The sequence below is a fragment of the Dipodomys ordii genome, unplaced genomic scaffold (assembly GCF_000151885.1).
Source record: "Dipodomys ordii isolate 6190 unplaced genomic scaffold, Dord_2.0 Scaffold134, whole genome shotgun sequence".
Taxonomy (NCBI): Eukaryota; Metazoa; Chordata; class Mammalia; order Rodentia; family Heteromyidae; genus Dipodomys; species Dipodomys ordii.
In genome coordinates, this window is record NW_012267350.1 from 4,879,964 (window position 1) to 4,899,624 (window position 19,661).

The 19,661-nt window shown below is 36.8% G+C and overlaps 2 protein-coding genes across 5 annotated transcripts in view; one reads left to right on the top strand and one right to left on the bottom strand.

Annotated features, from left to right (window-relative positions):
- Nucleotides 1-19,661, top strand: part of Cask (calcium/calmodulin-dependent serine protein kinase (MAGUK family)) — a 343,930-nt gene that overhangs the window by 189,992 nt on the left and 134,277 nt on the right. The window lies entirely within an intron of this gene.
- Gpr82 (G protein-coupled receptor 82) overlaps nt 8,964-19,661 on the bottom strand; it is a 28,834-nt gene continuing 18,136 nt past the window's right edge. The window contains exons 3-5 of the mRNA XM_013030857.1: nt 12,871-13,000; nt 10,311-10,381; nt 8,964-10,190 (exon numbers count right to left, since the gene is read on the bottom strand). Of these exons, the coding sequence (XP_012886311.1) occupies nt 9,149-10,156 (1,008 nt within the window). The 5' untranslated portion in view covers nt 10,157-10,190; nt 10,311-10,381; nt 12,871-13,000 and the 3' untranslated portion in view covers nt 8,964-9,148. The remainder of the gene's footprint in view (nt 10,191-10,310; nt 10,382-12,870; nt 13,001-19,661) is intronic.

Below are 19,661 nucleotides of genomic sequence, written 5' to 3' on the forward strand. Positions count from 1 at the left end.
CACCAAAAATCCAGAAGTGGAGGTGTTGCTCAAGTGGTAGAATGTCAGCCTTGAGAGAAAAAGCTAAGGAACAAAGCAGGCCCTGAGTTCAAGCCCCAGCACTGGCTTGTACATGTGCACACACACGCACGCACGCACGCACGCACACACACACACACACACACACACAAACCACTTTGTACTTGGGAAGTCATTATACTGATTTTTATAGGAACACTTTCTAATTTCAGTTTCCTTATTTCTAAAGGTTACACGCAATCTAAGCTTTTATTATTCCTCTTTTGCTACTGTGTATGAGAACAAAATGAAAATTGCATCTAATAAAAACTAAACTGGATCCTATACTGAATTGAAGGGAAATTAGAATTTAGTTTATATAGTAAAAGTTATATTTTCATAATGCTATAGTGTGGAATAGGCAACATTGTATTCTCTTAACAGATAATCTTCTAACAGAATATGAAGTGATAATTTTAGATAGATACAAAGAAGACCAGTATGATCGTTATTCAGTCTTTCTGCCTCTTGGATACTGTTACCAAGTTGATGTAGTCTCTTAGTCCTAGTCTCTTTTGACAGTGTCAAGAAAAACACAGCCAGAAAATAGAACAAGGGCTTTCCTCTTGATGATCAGCCCTTCATCACTAGGGAACCTCTGAACTCTCTCTAACCCTGGGCTGTACTTACATGCTCTCCCGTTTTGTCACTAACCTATGTAATCTCCAGTACCCACAGATATTGGGAGCAAAACCCTCCTTTAAGACATATTGAAGACTCCTTCATTGTATTTTAAGTGGTTTCAAAACAGATCAAGTTTAGTTAAAATTTCTATAATTGAAAAATTTAGACAAATTATTTTAGTTAACTAAAAGTAATCATGATCAATGTAAAGTAGTTGTATATTAACTTATTCTTTTCAACCATGGTAATAGGAAATTGATACTGTCATTATGGAAACTCAATACTGTACAACCCCATGACTACATAGCTCTTTTATTAAATAGTGTTCTTCAGTTATCCAAAGAAAGTAAGCATTATAGATAAGTAAAAAAGGGAAAGATTCTTCAATATAATAGCCTCTCTGTGCTTCTTTTGCATTTATTGAATATAAGAAAGTGAATATATGGAGTAAAATATTTTCCATGTATGTGAATATATAACAGATGTGTATATGTACATGTGTATACATATATGACAAATACATACATGTATATAACAAGTATATATGTACCTATATATGACAAATATTTCTGTAATATATATAAGAAAGATGATAACTTGAAAATTTTAAATGTATAAAACAGATTTTTTTCGTTGTGCTAAAGACTATTTGCTCAAGAGGGAATTTTATTTTGTATGAATTCTGTTCTAAACAGATTATTGTATTAGCCTCATATAAACTATAACAACAGTATTCTCTACTATAATATTATTCAGTAATAGTGTCAGCTTTTTTGGGGGGGGGTTCCGGTTGTGGGGCCTGAACTCTGGGCATGGGCGCTGTCCCTCAGCTCTTCAGCTCAAGGCTAGCGCTCTACCACTTGAGCCACAGCCCAACTTCCGCCTTTTTTCTTTTTGCTTATGTGGTGCTGAGGAATCGAACCCAGGGCCTCAGGCATGCAAGGCAAGCACTCTACTACTGAGCCAACTTCCCAGCCCTAGTGTCAGCTTTTTAATAGCATAGTATTTTATAAGACAACCCAAACCAAGTAAAATCTAAATAAATTCACTTTCTGGTTTATATATTTAACAAATATTTGATTCCCTAAAAGTAGTATGGTCTCAGGGAGATAATCTACAGCTAGAGATCCACATAGAACAAAACTTAATGACTAATTAGTTAAGGCCCTCTATTGTTTCTCATTCAGGACTTCCCACTCTTTAAACATGACCCCATCTCCATCACAACAGTTGTTCAAGGCTCCCACACAACAGAAGTTGGCAAGCCCAGTGCATTTGATTTGTCATATCAGTCATTGAAAAGGCTATAAGGCTAACATGGGTTCAAAATAAAGAAATATAGATTCATCTTTTGATTAGAGGAGTAGCAGATATTTTTCAGGATGAAAGAACTTGGTGGCCTTCATCACAGACAAGCAAACAAATAATTACAGGGTAGAGGTTTATTCTGTATGGAATCAAAGAGATTTTCTGGAGATGGTCATGTTAGAGCCTAGTCTTGAGTCATTGGGGGTAGTTATATGGGGACAAATGGACATTTCACAGAGAAGGAACAGTGTACCTAAAAGCAGGCCCCAAAGCAGTTTTGTATTAGATAAATTAGTTTATTATTTTTAAAGTACACGCCACATAATTTTGAGAAAGCACAATGAAACCTTCTGAGGAATGGATAAGAAAAGTAATTCTCAGACTACAAATTGATAGAAAGAACAAATGACAGGAAGACTCAACAGAGGGCAGATATTAATGTTGCTATTCCTAATTTCAGTGTCTGAAAACTATATTTTTTATATGAGTAAATAGAGTACTTACATTTAGCAACTAGAAATTTGAATTGGGGACTATTTTCTTAAGGTATTTATCCAAAAGATATTTACTAAGTCTACTGTAAGGCAGGCACTGTTCTAGGAACTGGAGCTGTTTCTGGGACCAAAACAGGCCACATTGCTGCCCATGTGAAGTTAGTAGTTCAGAGCAACAGATAATAGTCAATAAGCAGAAAAAGGTAAATTAGGTGATAGGTTAGAAGGTTAAAGGGACTACAAGAACAAAAAGAATAGTTCAAGACTAGGGAGTGGGAAAGAAGGGGCCTGTTTACATAGAGTGGTCAGAATGGGAAATGTTGAGAAGACACTGGACATCTGAGCAAGGCCTTAAAAAACTAAGCTGATACCTAAAGTAAGGTTATTCTGGATAAAGGTAATGAATCAGGGACACACATGGCCTGAACAACAAGGAAGCTAGTAAGGCTGAATCCAGATGAGCAAAGGGAGAGTGAAAAAGAGGAGATGACTGTGACCAGAGTGGTCATATTGAAGGCAGTTAAAAGAAAGAAAAACATATTCCAGCTATATTTGGAAGGTTGTGTGCATGTGCATGCCAGTTATGGGGCTTGAAACTCAGGTCCTGGACACTGTCCCTGAGCTTTTTTGCTAAAGAGTAGTCCTCTACCAGTTGAGCCACAACTCCAATTCCAGCTTTTATGGTGGTTAATGGGAGATAAGAATCTCACAGACTTTCCTGCCCAGGCTGTCTTCAAACTGCTATCCTTGGACCTCAACCTCCTGTGAAGCTATTGTAGGCATGAACCACCAGCATCCAACAGATTTTGTTTTTGCTGTTAAAGTTTTTGTCTACATTAGTAAAGAAAATAGTATAGCATGGTAATACTTCGTTTCTCTTAGGAAAAATTAGATTACTTAATTGCCTATTGAATCTAGTCAAGAATATTTTTCCTATTCTTTCCTTGCCTCTTCCTCTCCCTTTCCCCCACATTATCTTCTTACCAGATTCAAAAGCAGTATATTTCCCAAAGGTTCTATTATATTGAATAATAGTGCTTTTCCTCTGCTCTTTTGAAATCACTATAATTGAGTCTAAACAGGATGTTTGGTTAGGTTTGAGTATTTAGCACCACATAACCTGTAGTAGAAAGCACCTGCCTTGGAAGAATCAGTCTCACATGAAATTGCATAAGAAGTAGTTGAAATTCAGGGCAGTGTATCATCATATAAAGGATCTCCTAAAAGCTACACTAGCAATATCAGGGGCCAGATACTTTGGTGTGGGAGGCTGCCCTGGGTAATGTAGCATGCTTACCAGCATTCTAGCCTTACCCACCAGATGCCAATAGCACTCCTTCTCACCCCTTCCCCTCTCAGTTGTGACAAGCAAATAAGTCTCTGGACATTGCCAAATGTGCCTGAAGCATAACAGGGTCTCTAGTTAAGACCCATTATCTTGATATAAACTTACATTGGTTATGTCTTTCCTCACTATAGGCATTAATTAAGGCATGTATGCAAATTTCTATTTTTCATCATCTTATGCCCTTTCATTGTTTAATAAAAGTATGGGAAAATTCTATGTTTCAGCGATTCTTCTTTGATTTCTTCTCAGCCCTAACTTCAAAATAACTTTGGGCCGGGCGCTGGTGGCTCACACCTGTAATCCTAGCTACGCAGGAGGCTGAGATCTGAGGATCGCGGTTCAAAGCCAGCCCGGGCAAGAGAGACCGTGAGACTCCTATCTCCAATAAACCACCGGAAAACCGGAAGTGGCGCTGTAGCTCAAGTGGTAGAGCGCTCGCCTTGAGCTGAAGAGCTGAGGGACAGCGCCCAGGCCCAGAGTTCAAGCCCCACAACCGACCAAAAGAAAATTTAAAAATAAAAAAAAATAACTTTGGAAGGAATAGCACAGTTGTCAAAGTAAATGCAATTCTTGAATCTTCGGAATTCTCTAGGTTCTTCTTATGCCTGTTGACAGTCTCACAAGGCATCATCTGTATGTGCAAAGACTCAAGTTTTCTGTACCTGACCTATTCAAATCTGCTTTGAGTAACTGAAGTTAAAGTGCAGTAGCTCCTCAGAAACTGCTTGCTGCACATGCAATCACTTTCTGTTCTGTCTTAGGAGGTTTGGGGTGCTCTTGTTAATTCTCAGAATTTTGCAAAACCCAGGTACACATCCACTTAGCCAGAGACCTCCTTCCCAAGGGTTTCTGGGTATGCTTCCTTTAAATGGTTTTCCTTATAGCCCATGTCAACCTGCCTGGCTGCTTGCTGTTGGATCCCCTTCTGGTCTCAGTTCTCTTTTTACCTGCTGAGAGCTTGACTTTATATAAATGTGTGCTCATCCATAAAACCATTGCTATGGTATTGTGAATTTCTTAAAGTAATCCTTCCTCTTGCTCTCGGTCACTGATGTTTCTTTTACATCTGTTACTACAGTTCCCAAAAGTCCCTCATATTATGTTTTTTAAAAAATTTTAGCTGGAAGCCAGGTGCTGGTGGCTCATGCCTGTAATCCTAGCTACTCAGGAGGCTGATATCTGAGGATCGTGGTTCAAAGCCAGCCCGGGCAGGAGAGACCATGAGACTCCTACCTCCAATAAACCACCAGAAAACCAGAAGTGGCTCTGTGGCTCAAGTGGTAGAGCGCTAGCCTTGAGCTGAAGAGCTGAAGGACAGCACCCAGGGCCAGAGTTCAAGCCCCACGACCTTCCAAAAACAAAAATTTAGCTGGGAACTGGTGACTCATCCCTGTATTCCTAGCTACTCATGGAGCTGAGATATAAAGATTGAGGTATGAAGCCTAGGCAGGAAAGTCTGTGAAATGCCTGTCTCCAAAACTCTACCCAAAAAAAGTCTGAAGTGGAAGTGTACTTCAGTGATAGAGTGCTAACTTTGAGCAGAAAATTGCAGTGACAGCACCCAGCCTGAGTTCAAGTCCCAGAACAAACACAATAAATCTATGCATTTATACATACATACATACATACATAAATGCCTTAAAACATAGCTTATTTTATTCTTTTGTTGCTGTTGTTTGTCGTGGGGCTTGAACTCAGGGCCTGGTTGCTGCCCCTGAACTGTTTTGCTCAAGGCTAGAGCTCCACTCCTTTGAGCCATAGCACCCCTTCTCATTTTCTGGTGGTTAATCTTAGCTACACCCGATATTGAGTGTGAGCCATCAGCACCCAGCTATTTTTTTATTCTTTCTTATAGGAAGCACATTGGTTAATCCTTTTGCATTCACTTTGAATGTAGGGTTTTCATAATCATATTTAGAAAAATCTCATAAATTGTAAGGTTACCATCCATTTATTTTGCATCTCTTTTGGAAGACCAGAGTGGATGAGGGAGCTGGTCTTGGAGCTTGAACACACAGCCTGAGCACTGTCCCTGAGCTTTTTGTTCAAGGCTAGTGCCACAGCTCCATTTTTACCTTTTTTGGTGGTTAATTGGAAATAAGAGTCTTTTGGACTTTCCTGCCTGGGCTGTTACCTTGCATTTATTACAGCTGTGCTTCTCTTACCCTGTACTTTCAGAAAATAATCAACTCTTGATTTGTTTTTTTTAAGAAAATGAATATGGTTTTTTGCATATTAGAAAAAGACTCTTCACTTTTCTCCCAAGCTAGGAGTGGCATGTATCACATAATCTGTAGATTTTTCTATAGTATGCAAAACTTTTCTAGCAGTAGTAAATGATTGCAGTAGTTTCAATTCCATTGGAATTTGGAGGCTCACAAAGATTCTTGGCATTTAGACTGCATGATTGGAATGCTCAGTGAATCATCCCTTTGTGGTTTGCCAGAAAGCTTGTCTTTCACTTGCCTTCTTGCATTCTTGACCAATCAGAACTAGGTGAGTCATCTTCCCCTCCTGCCTAGGAAGGACAGATTCACTTTCAAGTTGAATAGTTTATTTAGAATTTTACTTGTCTAGTCTTCATAGTTTGTGTTCCTGATTAACCAATTCAAAGCTACTCTAATGAGAGTGTATATATGGAAGGAATAAAAGGGGAAATAAACATGCCATTCCTGCTTTCTACAGTTAAAATATAATCTTGCTGACCTGTAAGGGAAAAACGTCATATTTTATATAAAATAGTTACTATAATGTTAAATAGACAGTTCTTAAAATGCACAAGAAAATTTAACATGGCTTATAAAAGTTTAGGATTCTTGTAAAAGTAATCATGATAGTTATTGAGCTCAATATATGGTTTAATAAAGGGTGTTTAAGTGGGAGTTATCTATCCAAATGAATAATTTGAAGCAAAATTGCACATACCTATTTTCCTACTATTCTTAAACCTAGAAAACCCACTGGATGTGGTGAGACACATCTGTAATCCAGCTTTTAAGAGGCTGAGATAGGAGGATTACAAATTTGAATCCAACTTGGATTATATAACAAGACCACCTCTCAAATAAGTAGGAAATTCCACTTTGGCTCCACCAACCAGCACACAGGGCATCACCCTAATTTCCCAGGTCTCCTTTAGTCTTTGTAAACTACTAATCCAGAAATTCAGTTGCTACTATTGAAGTATAGATATACATTGTAAATACTTGAAGTCATAATGTGTTCAAGAATTTTCTCTGAACATTTTCATCTCTTAATTCAGCATTGAAACAAAAAAAAACAAATATCGACTGGCTTTTTGTTGTTTCTTTTTATGAAAATGGAGCAATGTGTCATAACAACTGGTAGTGACTGTGAACCCATGGCTTTTAGGGAATATATACATTGAATGTATACAGCCTCTGTAGCTGTAATCCTGAAACAAAACATGCTGTGAGATTAAAAGCCTGGGGATATTATGTGAATATACTTTAAACTTCTTTTTGAGCACTGAAAAATTTAACATATGAAGAAAAATAAAACAGTCTTGAAGTAGTTCCCAACAAACAGGCAAGTTATATTTAATGATTTCTTTTGTTCAGTTGTTTTTGACTAGTTCTTTTTTTGTTTGTGGTACTAGGGTTTGAACTCAGGGCCTTATACTTGCTAGGTAGGCTCTCTACTACTTGAGCCAGCCTTTGATTGCTTCTTATCTAAGAAAAGATTGCAAGTACCAAGAAAGAATAAATAGAAATAGCTTCAAAGATGTTTATGATCTTTTGGGGAAGACAGAACACATTTTTTATTTTTTAATTTTAATTATAATATATGTAATACAGAATATGTTCACCATCATTTGTCTTAGGAACAAGATTACATGAAAGAAAGAAATGGCCAATAAGCAATGTTTACTTTAAAATATTTACTTAGATATTGAAGAAAATTAAATTAACTTACTTAACTACATATTTTAATTTTTCATCAGTAAGTAAATTAGCATACTTTATCATTGTGATGATTAATATGTATAAAGCATCTGAATAGAATACCCAGCCTATAAGTACAACGGCCAGTGCACAGCAAATGCTTACTAAGGGACATTTCCTCAAAATAGCATTATGTGCTTTACTAAGAGTGTCTATGAGAAAAATATTATTTCCTACTTAGCAAAGACGAAATTAACACATAAAGAGGATAATAATTTACTTAAGATTGTCCTATTAACAAGTGGTGGAGCCATAATACACCACAATATAGCATAAACTAGGTATATTATACTATTTATAGTATTTTAACATTCACTTCCCAAAAATTAATTGTATATAGCTATATGGTAGATATTGTCATTAATAACATTATATTATATAGAGAAAAGCACACAAAATGTGATGAAGATAAGCATACAACCACATATTTGCTTTTCATTTTGACAATACTTAGTCCATGTATTTAATCATATTTATGAGTAACACCTACTTAATAGATTTGGAATCTATGAATATTACCCCTTCTGATAACATGGTCCAGAGAAGACCAAACAAATAATTGGAAAATAATGTGTTTATAAAACCTTGAATTTTTGCACTGTATTATCATTATTATGATGATGATACTAAGTAAAAACATTTCTTACTCATTCTTTCTTGTACTCATTTTTAAAGTTACCCAATGCAATAGACACTAATCAATAATTTGTGGAGGGGAAGGGAAAAAACAAATTGTTTAAATAGGGATACAGGTGGACCCATTGCAACAATGAGATGTACAAGATGTTATGTCGAAAAATGAACTTTACAACTTTGGCACGGGGGTGGGGAAAGGGAGGGGAGATAGGATGGGAAGGGGAAACAAAGGAGGAGGCAACAATGCTTGATAAGAAATGTACTCATTACCTTGTTCATGTAATTGTAACCTCTCTGTATGGTATTTTCACAATTAAAAAAAAAACACTAATCCTAATCCTAGATGGACCCTTGCATTCTAAGTACTAGAAAGGAGACAACTCCATAAACCATTTGCTTCCTTATTGTACAACCATTGAACATTGAGTTTTGAATCAAAGATCCATGATTGCATTTAAACAAAACATTATCAGTTGATTTCATATGCAGTTGGATAATTTTGTATACTTATTTCTGAAGGTCTCAGCCATCTCAACTTTCAGTACAAGTAAAACTGCAAGTCCAATGTTAAGGGTATGTTATTTATTCATTTTAAAAAAAATCTGGAGGTTTTCTCAGTGCCTAATATCAACCAAGTCATGAAGTGATAATTGTTTAGTGTCCCTAGGAGAGTCATACGAACACCTTTCTGTTTCATGTTCTTTTCCATCCGAAAGTTAGCCATGTGGTTGTATATGTGGTGAATTCGATTCTGAAAAGAGATGATACAGTGTCTTCTTGAACGTTTTATCTAATAAAAGAAATATAATAGGATCTGTGCTACTTCTGGCTGAAGCAAGACAAGTGAGGACATTCTTTGCTTCTATTAAATTATTTAACTGCTCACAGTCTTCTCTTTGGTGCAGAACATAAAAAATGGGTTTAAAAAGACTGTATGGAAGAAAGCAAACTATTAATAGGATCTGGATGACCAAAACATGCCTTTTCACAGACCTGTAAGTCAAATCTTTCTCTGTAATGGATGTACAGGTTCTTACTTTTCTCAGGTGACTGACAAAAGAATAATATGATATTAGTACAACTAAAAATGAAAATCCAGTAAATGTAGTTCCAATGAGACCTGCAATCTGAGAGACCATGGCTCCTAGTTCCATCTGCCGATTGTAGCACAGGCTCTCTTCTCCTTCTGTGGCCTCCACAATCGAGTAGTATAGGATAACGGGGGAAATTATGCCCAGTACGATTCCCCATATATAAATGCACAGTTTTCTTGCGAAGTTAGGCTGTCGAAATTTTTTCAGTAAATGACCATAAAATAGTTTCTCATGACAGGAATTGTTCTCTTGCTTGGAATCCTTCTTTATTAAGGTTGCATAGCGGCTTATGGCAATCCAGCTTAAAATTAAAAGACTGACAAACATACTTACATGCATGAATAGAGTCCCCAAAAAATTAACCACTCTGCATTGAAAAGATTGATATTCCCAGTAGAAACCTTTCAGGAAGTAGATACTCATGAAGGGCATGGTGCTGCACACAAGTAAGTTTGCAGTGACAAGATGTACCAGGTAGATGTGTGTTGAAGTTTTCTTGCTTATTTTTGTTAAAAATACCCACTGAGAGAATGAGTTCCCAACAAGACCAACAATACAAAGGAAGATGTAAATGATTGGCAAAGCCATGGAAGAGATCATAGATGGCTGAATGCATGTCGAGTTATTCATTTATATAAGATTTTCTTGGGTATTGTCAAAGTATCTAGAACAGAATTGCAGATAATTAAAAATGACGTGAGGGATAACATTTAAAAAACATGAGATGAAATAAAATAGCAATAAAATATATGAAAGGAAAGGGAACACATAGATGGCTTTTTACCTTATCTAATCACAATTGTTCAGTTCAAATAAAAGCAAAAAAGTACTTATTGAGGTAGATGATGCATTTGTCTTTAAAACAAAATTAGATGCAAATAGTTAAATTTCTTGGATTTTTATCATGTTTAGGTTAGAGGAATTTATATTCCTTAGATTATGAAGCAATGTGTAAAAGTAGATTTTGCCTAGAAATGTAATTTAAAAAAAATAAAGTGTTCCAATTTAAAAAAAAAAAACTTAAAGGGCTGGGAATATGGTTTAGTGGTAGAGTGCTTGCCTAACATGCATGAAGCCCTGAGTTCAATTCTTCAGTACCACATAATCAGAAAAAGCCACAAGTGGCACTGTGGCTTACATGGTAGAGTGCTAGCCCTGAGCGAAAGAATCTCAGGGACAGTGCCCAGGCCCTGAGTTCAAGCCCCTATGCCAAAAAAAAACTTGAAATACTCATAAGCAATATATGCTGATCAAGGAAAATGTTACAAAAGTATTTTGTGGCCACATTAATAGAGAGCTAAAACTGATTTTTAATTCACACATTAATTATATATAGTTTAAAAACTGGTATATTTAATGTCTAGATTAAAACACTTCCCTATAATACTACTGGCAGAGCCCCTTTTTATAGTTCAGAAGTAAATTCAATTCCATCTGAATGGAACAGAAGGTCTTAAATTGAACAAAAAGAAAGCATAGCAAAATCTTAGTTTCATTATCAAAGGGTATCATTTTCAAATTAAAATAGTTAATGCTAAATTCTCATACTTCAATAGAAAATTGAAATGTATTTCTGTAGTTGCTAAGCTTGATGGCTTGAATGTCCTCATATGTAATTTAGTACCCATTGGTGTTTTTTTTTCAGGATTTGTGTGTATTAGTTTAGAGAATATGACATCTTCATCACTGTATAAATCCAAGTGTAGCTATTGCTTTTTTACCTCTTATTTGTAAATCTCGCTGCAGAGCTATATGTAAAAGTGCTAAAGAATCACATACAAATTCCTTTTTATATTTGTCTCCTTGTTTCCTTATTTTTTTTCAGGTGAGAATAACAAAAGAACATTACTAGATTCTGGTCAAACAAGAACCATATTTCTATTTAGAATATGCCACATCTCTCTGTGCTCTTTACCATACTTCTTGGGACACAGCATTCTCTTTTTCATGATCTATAGCAAGGTTTCTCAATATTTAATTACATTCTCTCTTTTGATAAAAAAAAAGAAATTACCATGTACAACCTTCCCATCTCAGAATCTAGCCCCTCAGAGCTATTTTGCTTCTTCAGAATCATGATTTTATTTTTTTCTGCATCCTGAATTATATTAATATTTTATGTCAACTTTTGCAGAAATAGGGATTTTTTCATATAATTATGAAATAATTTTGTGTGTGTGTGCTAGATCTGGGGCTTGAACTCAGCCTGGGCACTGTCCTGGAGCTTTTTTGCTTAAGTCTAGTGCTCCACCTCTTGAGCCACAGCTCCACTTCTGGCCTGTTTTTTTTAATGGGGTGGTTAGTTGGAGATAAGAGTCTTACAGACTTTCTTGCCTAGGCTGGTTTGAAACCATGATGCTTAGATCTCAACCTCCTTTGAGTAGCTAGGATTATAGATGTGAGCCACCAGCACCTGCCTTCAAAATACTTTTTTAAACCAAGCAATGTACATCAAAGACTTTAAAATTTAATTTCTATTCATTGTCTTTAGGTTCAAACATTGAGACCATTCATTATCGTCCAACCCTCTCTCCTTCATTTTATGTATTTGTCATTTTTATTGATTAAATTGTCCCTATAATGAATTTATAACTGGGCAAACTAGTTTTAGGTACTGTAGATGCAGTTTTCAGTATACAAAACCTAACCTGTACCTTCACTAATTTAAAAATCAGTCTAACAGTGATGTGAGCCAGATTATTTAAGAGAAATTCATCTGCTCGAATAATTTTGATTTTGCATTGGGAATGGAGCTTCTTTCTATTGAAGGAAAGCAATAACCCAAGCCTTCTATAGATAATGCATAATATACTAAAAACAGCAGAAGTAATGGTATGTAGTCTGTTGTTCCAAACAAATGAGAAATACAAGACTTTTCAAGGACCTAGCTTTTTCAGACAGATGATGCGTCTGCAGAAAACTCAAGATAACAAATGATCACTAGTGCACCATCTTTAGCTTCTCACATTTTTGTCGACTGTGTACCTCTCCTATAAAGAAAACTTTGATTCTAAAGCTATTAGAAAATTATTTTATAAAATTTGGAAAATACCATTAAATCAAATCAGAATGACATTATAAATATAGAAAATGTTTCAAAGTCTGCATTTCCCTAGCAAAAGGTCTGTGTTCAGTGATTCTTGTATACATTATGCATATACTGCTAATTTGAGAAATGAAAAATGTTCTACAAGTCTAACAGCTGTTAATGGTTACCTACATAGGTAATATGCTGATAGCCTTTCTTAATGATTAGATTTTCTAAATATATAAACAGTTTAGTCTTTCTAGAGTATTTATAGAATTTACTTTTAAGTTAAAAGTGAGTAAATAATCACCCTTACCAGTATGAGTAGTTTATGCCAACTAAGGTTGTACTGTTCAGAGTAGTGATGCAAATTTCAGACTCTCAGTTCTCTGATCTTCAGTCTTCCAGGATTCTGTTAGTTTAAATAGATTCTTGCATGTCTTTAGCTATGGGAGGGGAAAGGGATTTAAAGAGAATATTGAATAAATTCAGTATTCTCCTAAAAAAAAACACTTCATTTCTCTGTTTCTCTAGTCTAGTCTAGTGAGAGGAAGTTACTGAGCAATATACATATACATTATACTTCCTTATTATTATTCCCCGAACACCTACCTCAGTTAGCTTAGTTAGCATGATTGGCTGAAGTTAAGTTCAAAGGTTCAATCCCCCCCCCCTATATAATACAGTGACAGAGAGAACCACTCTACAATAGCCAATAAAATACTGGTACAAATTTACTTGTAAGCTTTTCTGTAAAATCATTTGTGGATGACTTATTTGCAGTCCATCTTCATCAAGTATAAAAAGAAACTAAACTTTTTAAATTTTCTTACTTATAGCAGTTTACTAGAATCAGATGTCACCGAGGTGGATTGGAACGTCATGGTCATTGTGGGCTACTAACTCTTTCTTTTAAAGTTGAAGAACTCACTGTAAGCTCAGGCTGCACCCTGAGTCTTGGTTTCTTTGGTTATATTGAACTAACTCAGTCAACTCTGATTGCCTTGCGCTGCCAGCATTCAGATTCAGTGTAGTCCATTATTCAGATGATTTTATGATAGATTGCGGGGATCTGGGGAAGTGGCAAATATGCCTCAGATCAAATGAATAGTTACAAAGAACTGTGAAAGCAATTTTATGTACAAAATTGTTTAGTCAGTGAACTAGTAGATAAAAGCTAAATGTGAATAGCTGGGCAGCCAGACTTCCCTTCCTTGGGTAAACCAGTAGAGGGATCTGTCAGATAGCACAAATCTAATTGCATCAAGCCTGAGCATTTTGGTTATCATTAAATCATTTTAAATTAACAGAACTACCTTGCCATTTCTCATAACCCCTAGCAACTCAACCTTACTTTATGCTGACTGCATAAAACCTCTCCGATATGTGCTAATATTTCTCTCTAAAACATAAATGAGAACTTCCTGAAGTATCTGGGTTTTGTCTTGCTTACTATGTGTCTTTGCAATATTTTCTGTCATTTAATTATGACTTGTAACTCATGGCATTGCATACATAGCCATTGATTTCAGAGTAATTTGGCTTCTATAATTTCAGTCAGTTTTACTTCGGCATTCTCTTGTTCCAGGAAGAAATTACTTAGCACATTAACAAAAGGTTGACACTGGTGGTATAGCTCAATGGTAGAGTTATATGCTTAGTATTCCTAAGTCCCTATGTTTGATTTCCAACACACACACACGTTTGAAGTAATTTAGAGAAAAACAGAAACGGATACTGTTTCTAGGAGACTAAAAAGTAGTTTTAGTATTACCTGTTGGGGCTTAGCTAAACATCTTCAGTCCAATGTGCTTGATTTCCTCCATTGTTCTCAAATTCAGTAAATAAGGCTCAAAAATTAGGCTCAAAAATTAGAAATCATTCTTGATTTCTCTATTTCTTCCACATCTTATACCCATTCAGTTGCTGCTACTGAAGTTTTTACTGTCACCACCATTTATTTGTCATGTCAGAACTTCCGATATGCCATCCTTTCTGCTATTTCATTTACATTTAAGTCTTATTTAATCTCCACAACACCCTGAGAAGTAATTATCTTCATTTTAAAGTCCAAGAAACCTGAAGCTCAAAAAGATCATGTAAGTTTCCCAAGGCCATATAGCCATCTGTCCTCTCAGCATGCATGCCTCCTCTCAAAGCTAGTATTTGGAAAGAACAACTCCATACCTGCAATGCTTTTGTTTTTGTTTTTTTAATCTAGCATTGGAAGTCATCACTGTCACTTCTGCAAGTTTTGTGTTGGTCACTCAGAGTCAGCCCTGATTCAGTGGGTCGAGGGAAGCCAACTCAGAAATTTGCTTACCACAGATGTTAACAATCAGTGAACCAAAAAATCAGAACTATTGTTAAACCACTTATGGGACAAAAGTATCTAAATGAGATGTAATTTTTGTCAGTTCTTGTTACCAGACTAAAGGTCAGCTTACCAGTGGAAAGCTAATACTCAAGAGACAGAAAAAGAAAAAAGAAAAACACAGTGACTCAAGGGCTGGACCCCAAGAAGTTGGAGAAGGAGGCTGTCATCCTCAAAGCTCCTATCATGGGGAAATCAGGTAGATGGAAGGGATTTATAGGGAAAGAAAGCTGTGCAGTGAGTCACTAAGCAAGAAGAATATCTAGCCATCATCCCTACCTGCTTTGGCCAGAACATCCCAGGGGACCTTGATTTCTGGAGCTACTTACAAACATTGCTACATCTCTGCAAGTTTAGTATTTGCAAGTTTATGTGATTTGTGTTAGATACACAGGACTAAAAGAACAAGGAGGCTGTTGCACATCTTCATGTTCTCTGAAGGTCACCAAATATTCTGGGTACTGTAAATCTGAAAAAAGATTCTTCAGCAGTTAACATCTTCATTATTTAGATACCGCTTGGCTTTAGAAATTTTAGAATGCTAGACAAAGGGAGAGGGGAAGCACAAGTGACTGCTGAGGACAAGTCCCAAGAGTGGCCATTGTTTTGAGTTTTATAGGTATATATTTTTCAACAGTGCATTTCACTTAACAATTATTTAGTAGTGTTCCCAGTGTGTTTCTAGTAGCACATGGAATCACAGAAGTGCTCTGCCAACTATAAACTATTAAGGGTCTCTAGAAATCCAGGGGATTCTACAAGCAAGCCAAGAATGTATAGACTAATACTATGATGTGTGGCACAAACTTCAGACACTCTGTGAATAAGAGAAAGAAGAAAAACATGTATCAGAGTGGTCCTAAAAGGCTTAGTGAATGCGAGGGAGAGAGAACACTTGGTGAAAAGTGGCAGAAATTGAGGTTCACAGAGGCTAAGTGGCATGCCTAACAATACTACCAGTGAGTTTGCTTTACTTCTTTCTCTGCTTTGGAAAACAGAAATTGCTGCTTGCCCTTGTAGGCCAACAAGGAACCTAATGACAAAAGTAAACTAGAATCTAGTCCAATTTTGTTCGTTTTTGTTTTCTTTGTGCTGGTACTGGAGCTTGAACTCCAGAGCCTCACACTCTTCCTTAGCTTTTTCCACTTAAGGCTGGCACTCTACCACTTGAACACTTCTACTTTCAGCTTTTTACTGGTTAACTGGACATAAGCATCTCATAGAGTTTCTGCCTTGGCTGTCTGAGATCTTCAGATCTCAGCTACCAGCACCCAATTCCCAGTTTTTGAGTACTTTTAACTTGAGCCAGGTGGAGTTTTCTGTTCTAGATCTGAGAGAGTAGAAACTGTCTATGAAGAGACCATGCCATGTTTTTGTCTGTTGGAAAGCTGTGAACTTCATTAGGCTAATTTTTATGGCTATAATATCAGTATAAATTCTTTGTGATTTAAATGATAGTGACTTCTCTAACTGAAATATAAGGAAATATTATATTTACTTTTTTCTAAGAAGTTAGGAAATGTTTTTGCAACTGGTAGAAAAGCATCAAAATACTAGACTAGCAAAATATTTTTTGTCAGGGAGACTTTTCAAGAGTTATTAATAAAGTATGTTGGAAGATTTTTTGTTAAAAAGGTGGCCCCTTTGGACTTTTCTTATTCAACTCACGAAGAGTTTTCTTTCATTCTCATTCATCTTTCCCATCTTTCTCCTCTTCAAAGTTCCACTTCTTTTGACCAAGTCTAAGTGCTTTTACCTAATTGTTCTAATTGCTTCCTAGGTCATCTGCCAAATATTCATCTTCTATGTCTTCTGCTCTGACCCTTATGATCTATCTCCTTGAAATATTAGTTTCCTCTAATTTCAAGTCTTGTCTTAGGCTAAGTTTTCTTGATACTTGTGTGAGCACCCATTGTGCGGTTTTTTTTTTAATCTGGCCTCAGAATTCCTTTAGCGTGTTCCTGCAAGAGCAGTCCAAAGGGCAAGTATATGATCATTCACTTTGGAAAGACCTAGTGGTCTATATATATATCCTGAAGTGGTCCATGAGAGCTCTTTCATGATTCTCATGAATTCTTGGAGTTAAAATAAGGGTCCCTTGTCAATTAGCCTCAGAACTAGAAACCAGAAGACGCAAGACAACTTAGTCATAACTGAACCTTTGTGTTTCAGTTATAAAGTTATTTTAGGCTGTCCAAGTTGGCATCTAAAATGGCCACAATTGGCCTTTTAAATGTTCCATCTGGCCAATCAGGAGCTCAAGACATTGGGAGGTTGGTGTTCAGGAAGAGAAGATAAGTCTAATTTTGTCTACATTACAATATCACATTCTAAAGATAATGACTTCTCTCAAAGAGGGGCAGTAGTCACCCTCATTCAGTTCAATGCATTCTCAAGCTGATGGTTACCTTTGGAAGTGAGGTGCAGCCTTGTTACTGAAGGATGTGGTTTCTTTAAGGTTCACTGAGCCCCCTGTTCTCTTCAGGATGTGGTGTCTGGCCACAACCCTGTTTCCAGTTGCCCTGCTCTCAGGCCCTTACCTCCTATTACAAGAAGTTGAAGTCATGGGCATCCTACCCTTTCTTTTTTTGCAAGGGGTGGTAGGGGAGGGTCCAGTCGTGGGACCTGAAGCGGTCCCTCAGCTCTTCAGCTCAAGGCTAGCGCTCTACCACTTGAGCCACAGCGCCACTTCCAGCTTTTTTTTTTCTAATGTGGTGCTGAGGAATTGAACCCAGGGCCTCATGCATGCAAGCGCTCTACCACTGAGCCACCTTCCCAGCCCAACCCTACCCTTTTTTATGGCACCCAAAAGGACTTCCATTTATTCCAATGAACTGATTTTTCAGCATGCAATACGAATATCTCAAGAACTACTAAAAACAACAGATAATACGTTCTAAAGATTGGACATTTGTTATGGCACAGAAAAGTTACTAGCCTGTAAGAAACATTCATGACAAAAATTATCTAGGCCTGATATCCCAGTTTCACTTTCCTTCACGGTTGCCTTTTGTCTGTGCTTGTGTATGTATGTGCGCTTACACGTATGCACACACACATGCACTAGTCCTGAGGCTTGAACTCAGGGCCTAGGCTCAAGGATAGCACTCTATGACTTGAGCCACAGTTCCGCTTCTGGAATTTTTGATGGCTAATTGGACATAAGAATAGCATGGATTTTCCTACTGGGCTGGCTTCAAAATTCAATCCTCAGATCTCAGCCTCTGAGTAGCTAGGATTACAGGAATAAACTACTGGCACCTAATGCCTTTTGTGTTTTCATATAGGCCTATTCATGGGCTAGACATCATCCCTTACGAGTATACTGTGATAAACATTGTGTCTGCTGCAGCAGCAGTCATGAGAATTAGGATCATCTCCAAAGTTGAAGTTCGGAAGGAGGAGATAATCTAGCCACTAGTGAAAGCAAAAGTGTCCCTGTAGACAAACTTTGAATTTTATCGTGTTTGAGTCAGCTGAATTGGTTTTACATCATGCTTCAGAACCAACCAGTCTTTTCTGAGAGCTCTTTAAAAAGCCAAAATGAAGCATTTACTAAGATTCCAAAAATAATCTGGTTCATTTTGTTACCACAGGTACAAAACATGTACATATACATAGTATATACACACACATGCATGCACATACACAAGCATGTGTATATGCATACACACATACATCTGTATGTTTTGGGACAGTAGCTTGCAATCACAATGAAAGTAAGGTCATTTAAACAGTATCATATGTGCCCAGAATTCTTACCACTCTACTATCTCTTTCCTGACCATCTTATTACAAATCATTTCTTTTGAACTTCTGGTTTAAATTATCTTTTTTGGTCAGTTGTGGGGCTTGAACTCAGGGCTCCATAACTGTCCCTGAGCTTTTTCCACTCAAGGCTAGCACTGTACCACTTTGAGCCACAGCACCAGTTCCAGTTTTCTGGTTATTGATTAGAGATGAGTCTCATGGATTTTCCTGCCCAGGCTGGCTTTGAACTTCTATCTTCAGATATCAGCCTCTTCAGTCATAGGATTACAGGACTGAGCCACCTGCACCTGTCTTAATTCACCTTAAGGCTAATTCCTCACCCTATGTCATATGCTATCCTTATTCAAGAGAGAAAAAGAGCTGGATGCTGGTGGCTCATGCTTATAATCCTATCTACTCAGGTTAAGATCTGGGTCATCTCATTTTGAAGCAGAAAGGCAGACAAGTCAGGGAGACTGCATCTCCAAATAGCCAGCAAAAAAAAAAACTTACTGAAGGTATGGCTCAAGGAATAGATCGCTAGCCTAGCAAGAAAGCTCAACAAGAGCACAAGGCCCTGAGTTCAAAATTCTGTACCACAACAAAGGAGTGAGGAGAAAGACATCAAGAGAAGATAAGGAAAAATTATCTCTTTGCGATCTTCTTATACTGTTCTTGTTTACATTAGTTTATTATATTCAAACACTGAACTAACAAGTATTCCTGAAACACCTAGAAAAATAAGTAAGAAGAAATGACAGATATCAAACTGCTCTTACATATACATGTGTCTTAATTCATATAATCTTAAAGATATCCCCTGAAGTATAGATGCTACCATTTTCTAGATGGTAGGTATAGTTCCACAGAGCATAAATATTGCCTATGATAATACAACTGGTATATACTAAGGTCTCTTTTTGACCCCAGGTAGTCTTTTGTCATGCCAATCCTAAGGCTTGAACTCAGGGTCTGAGCACTGC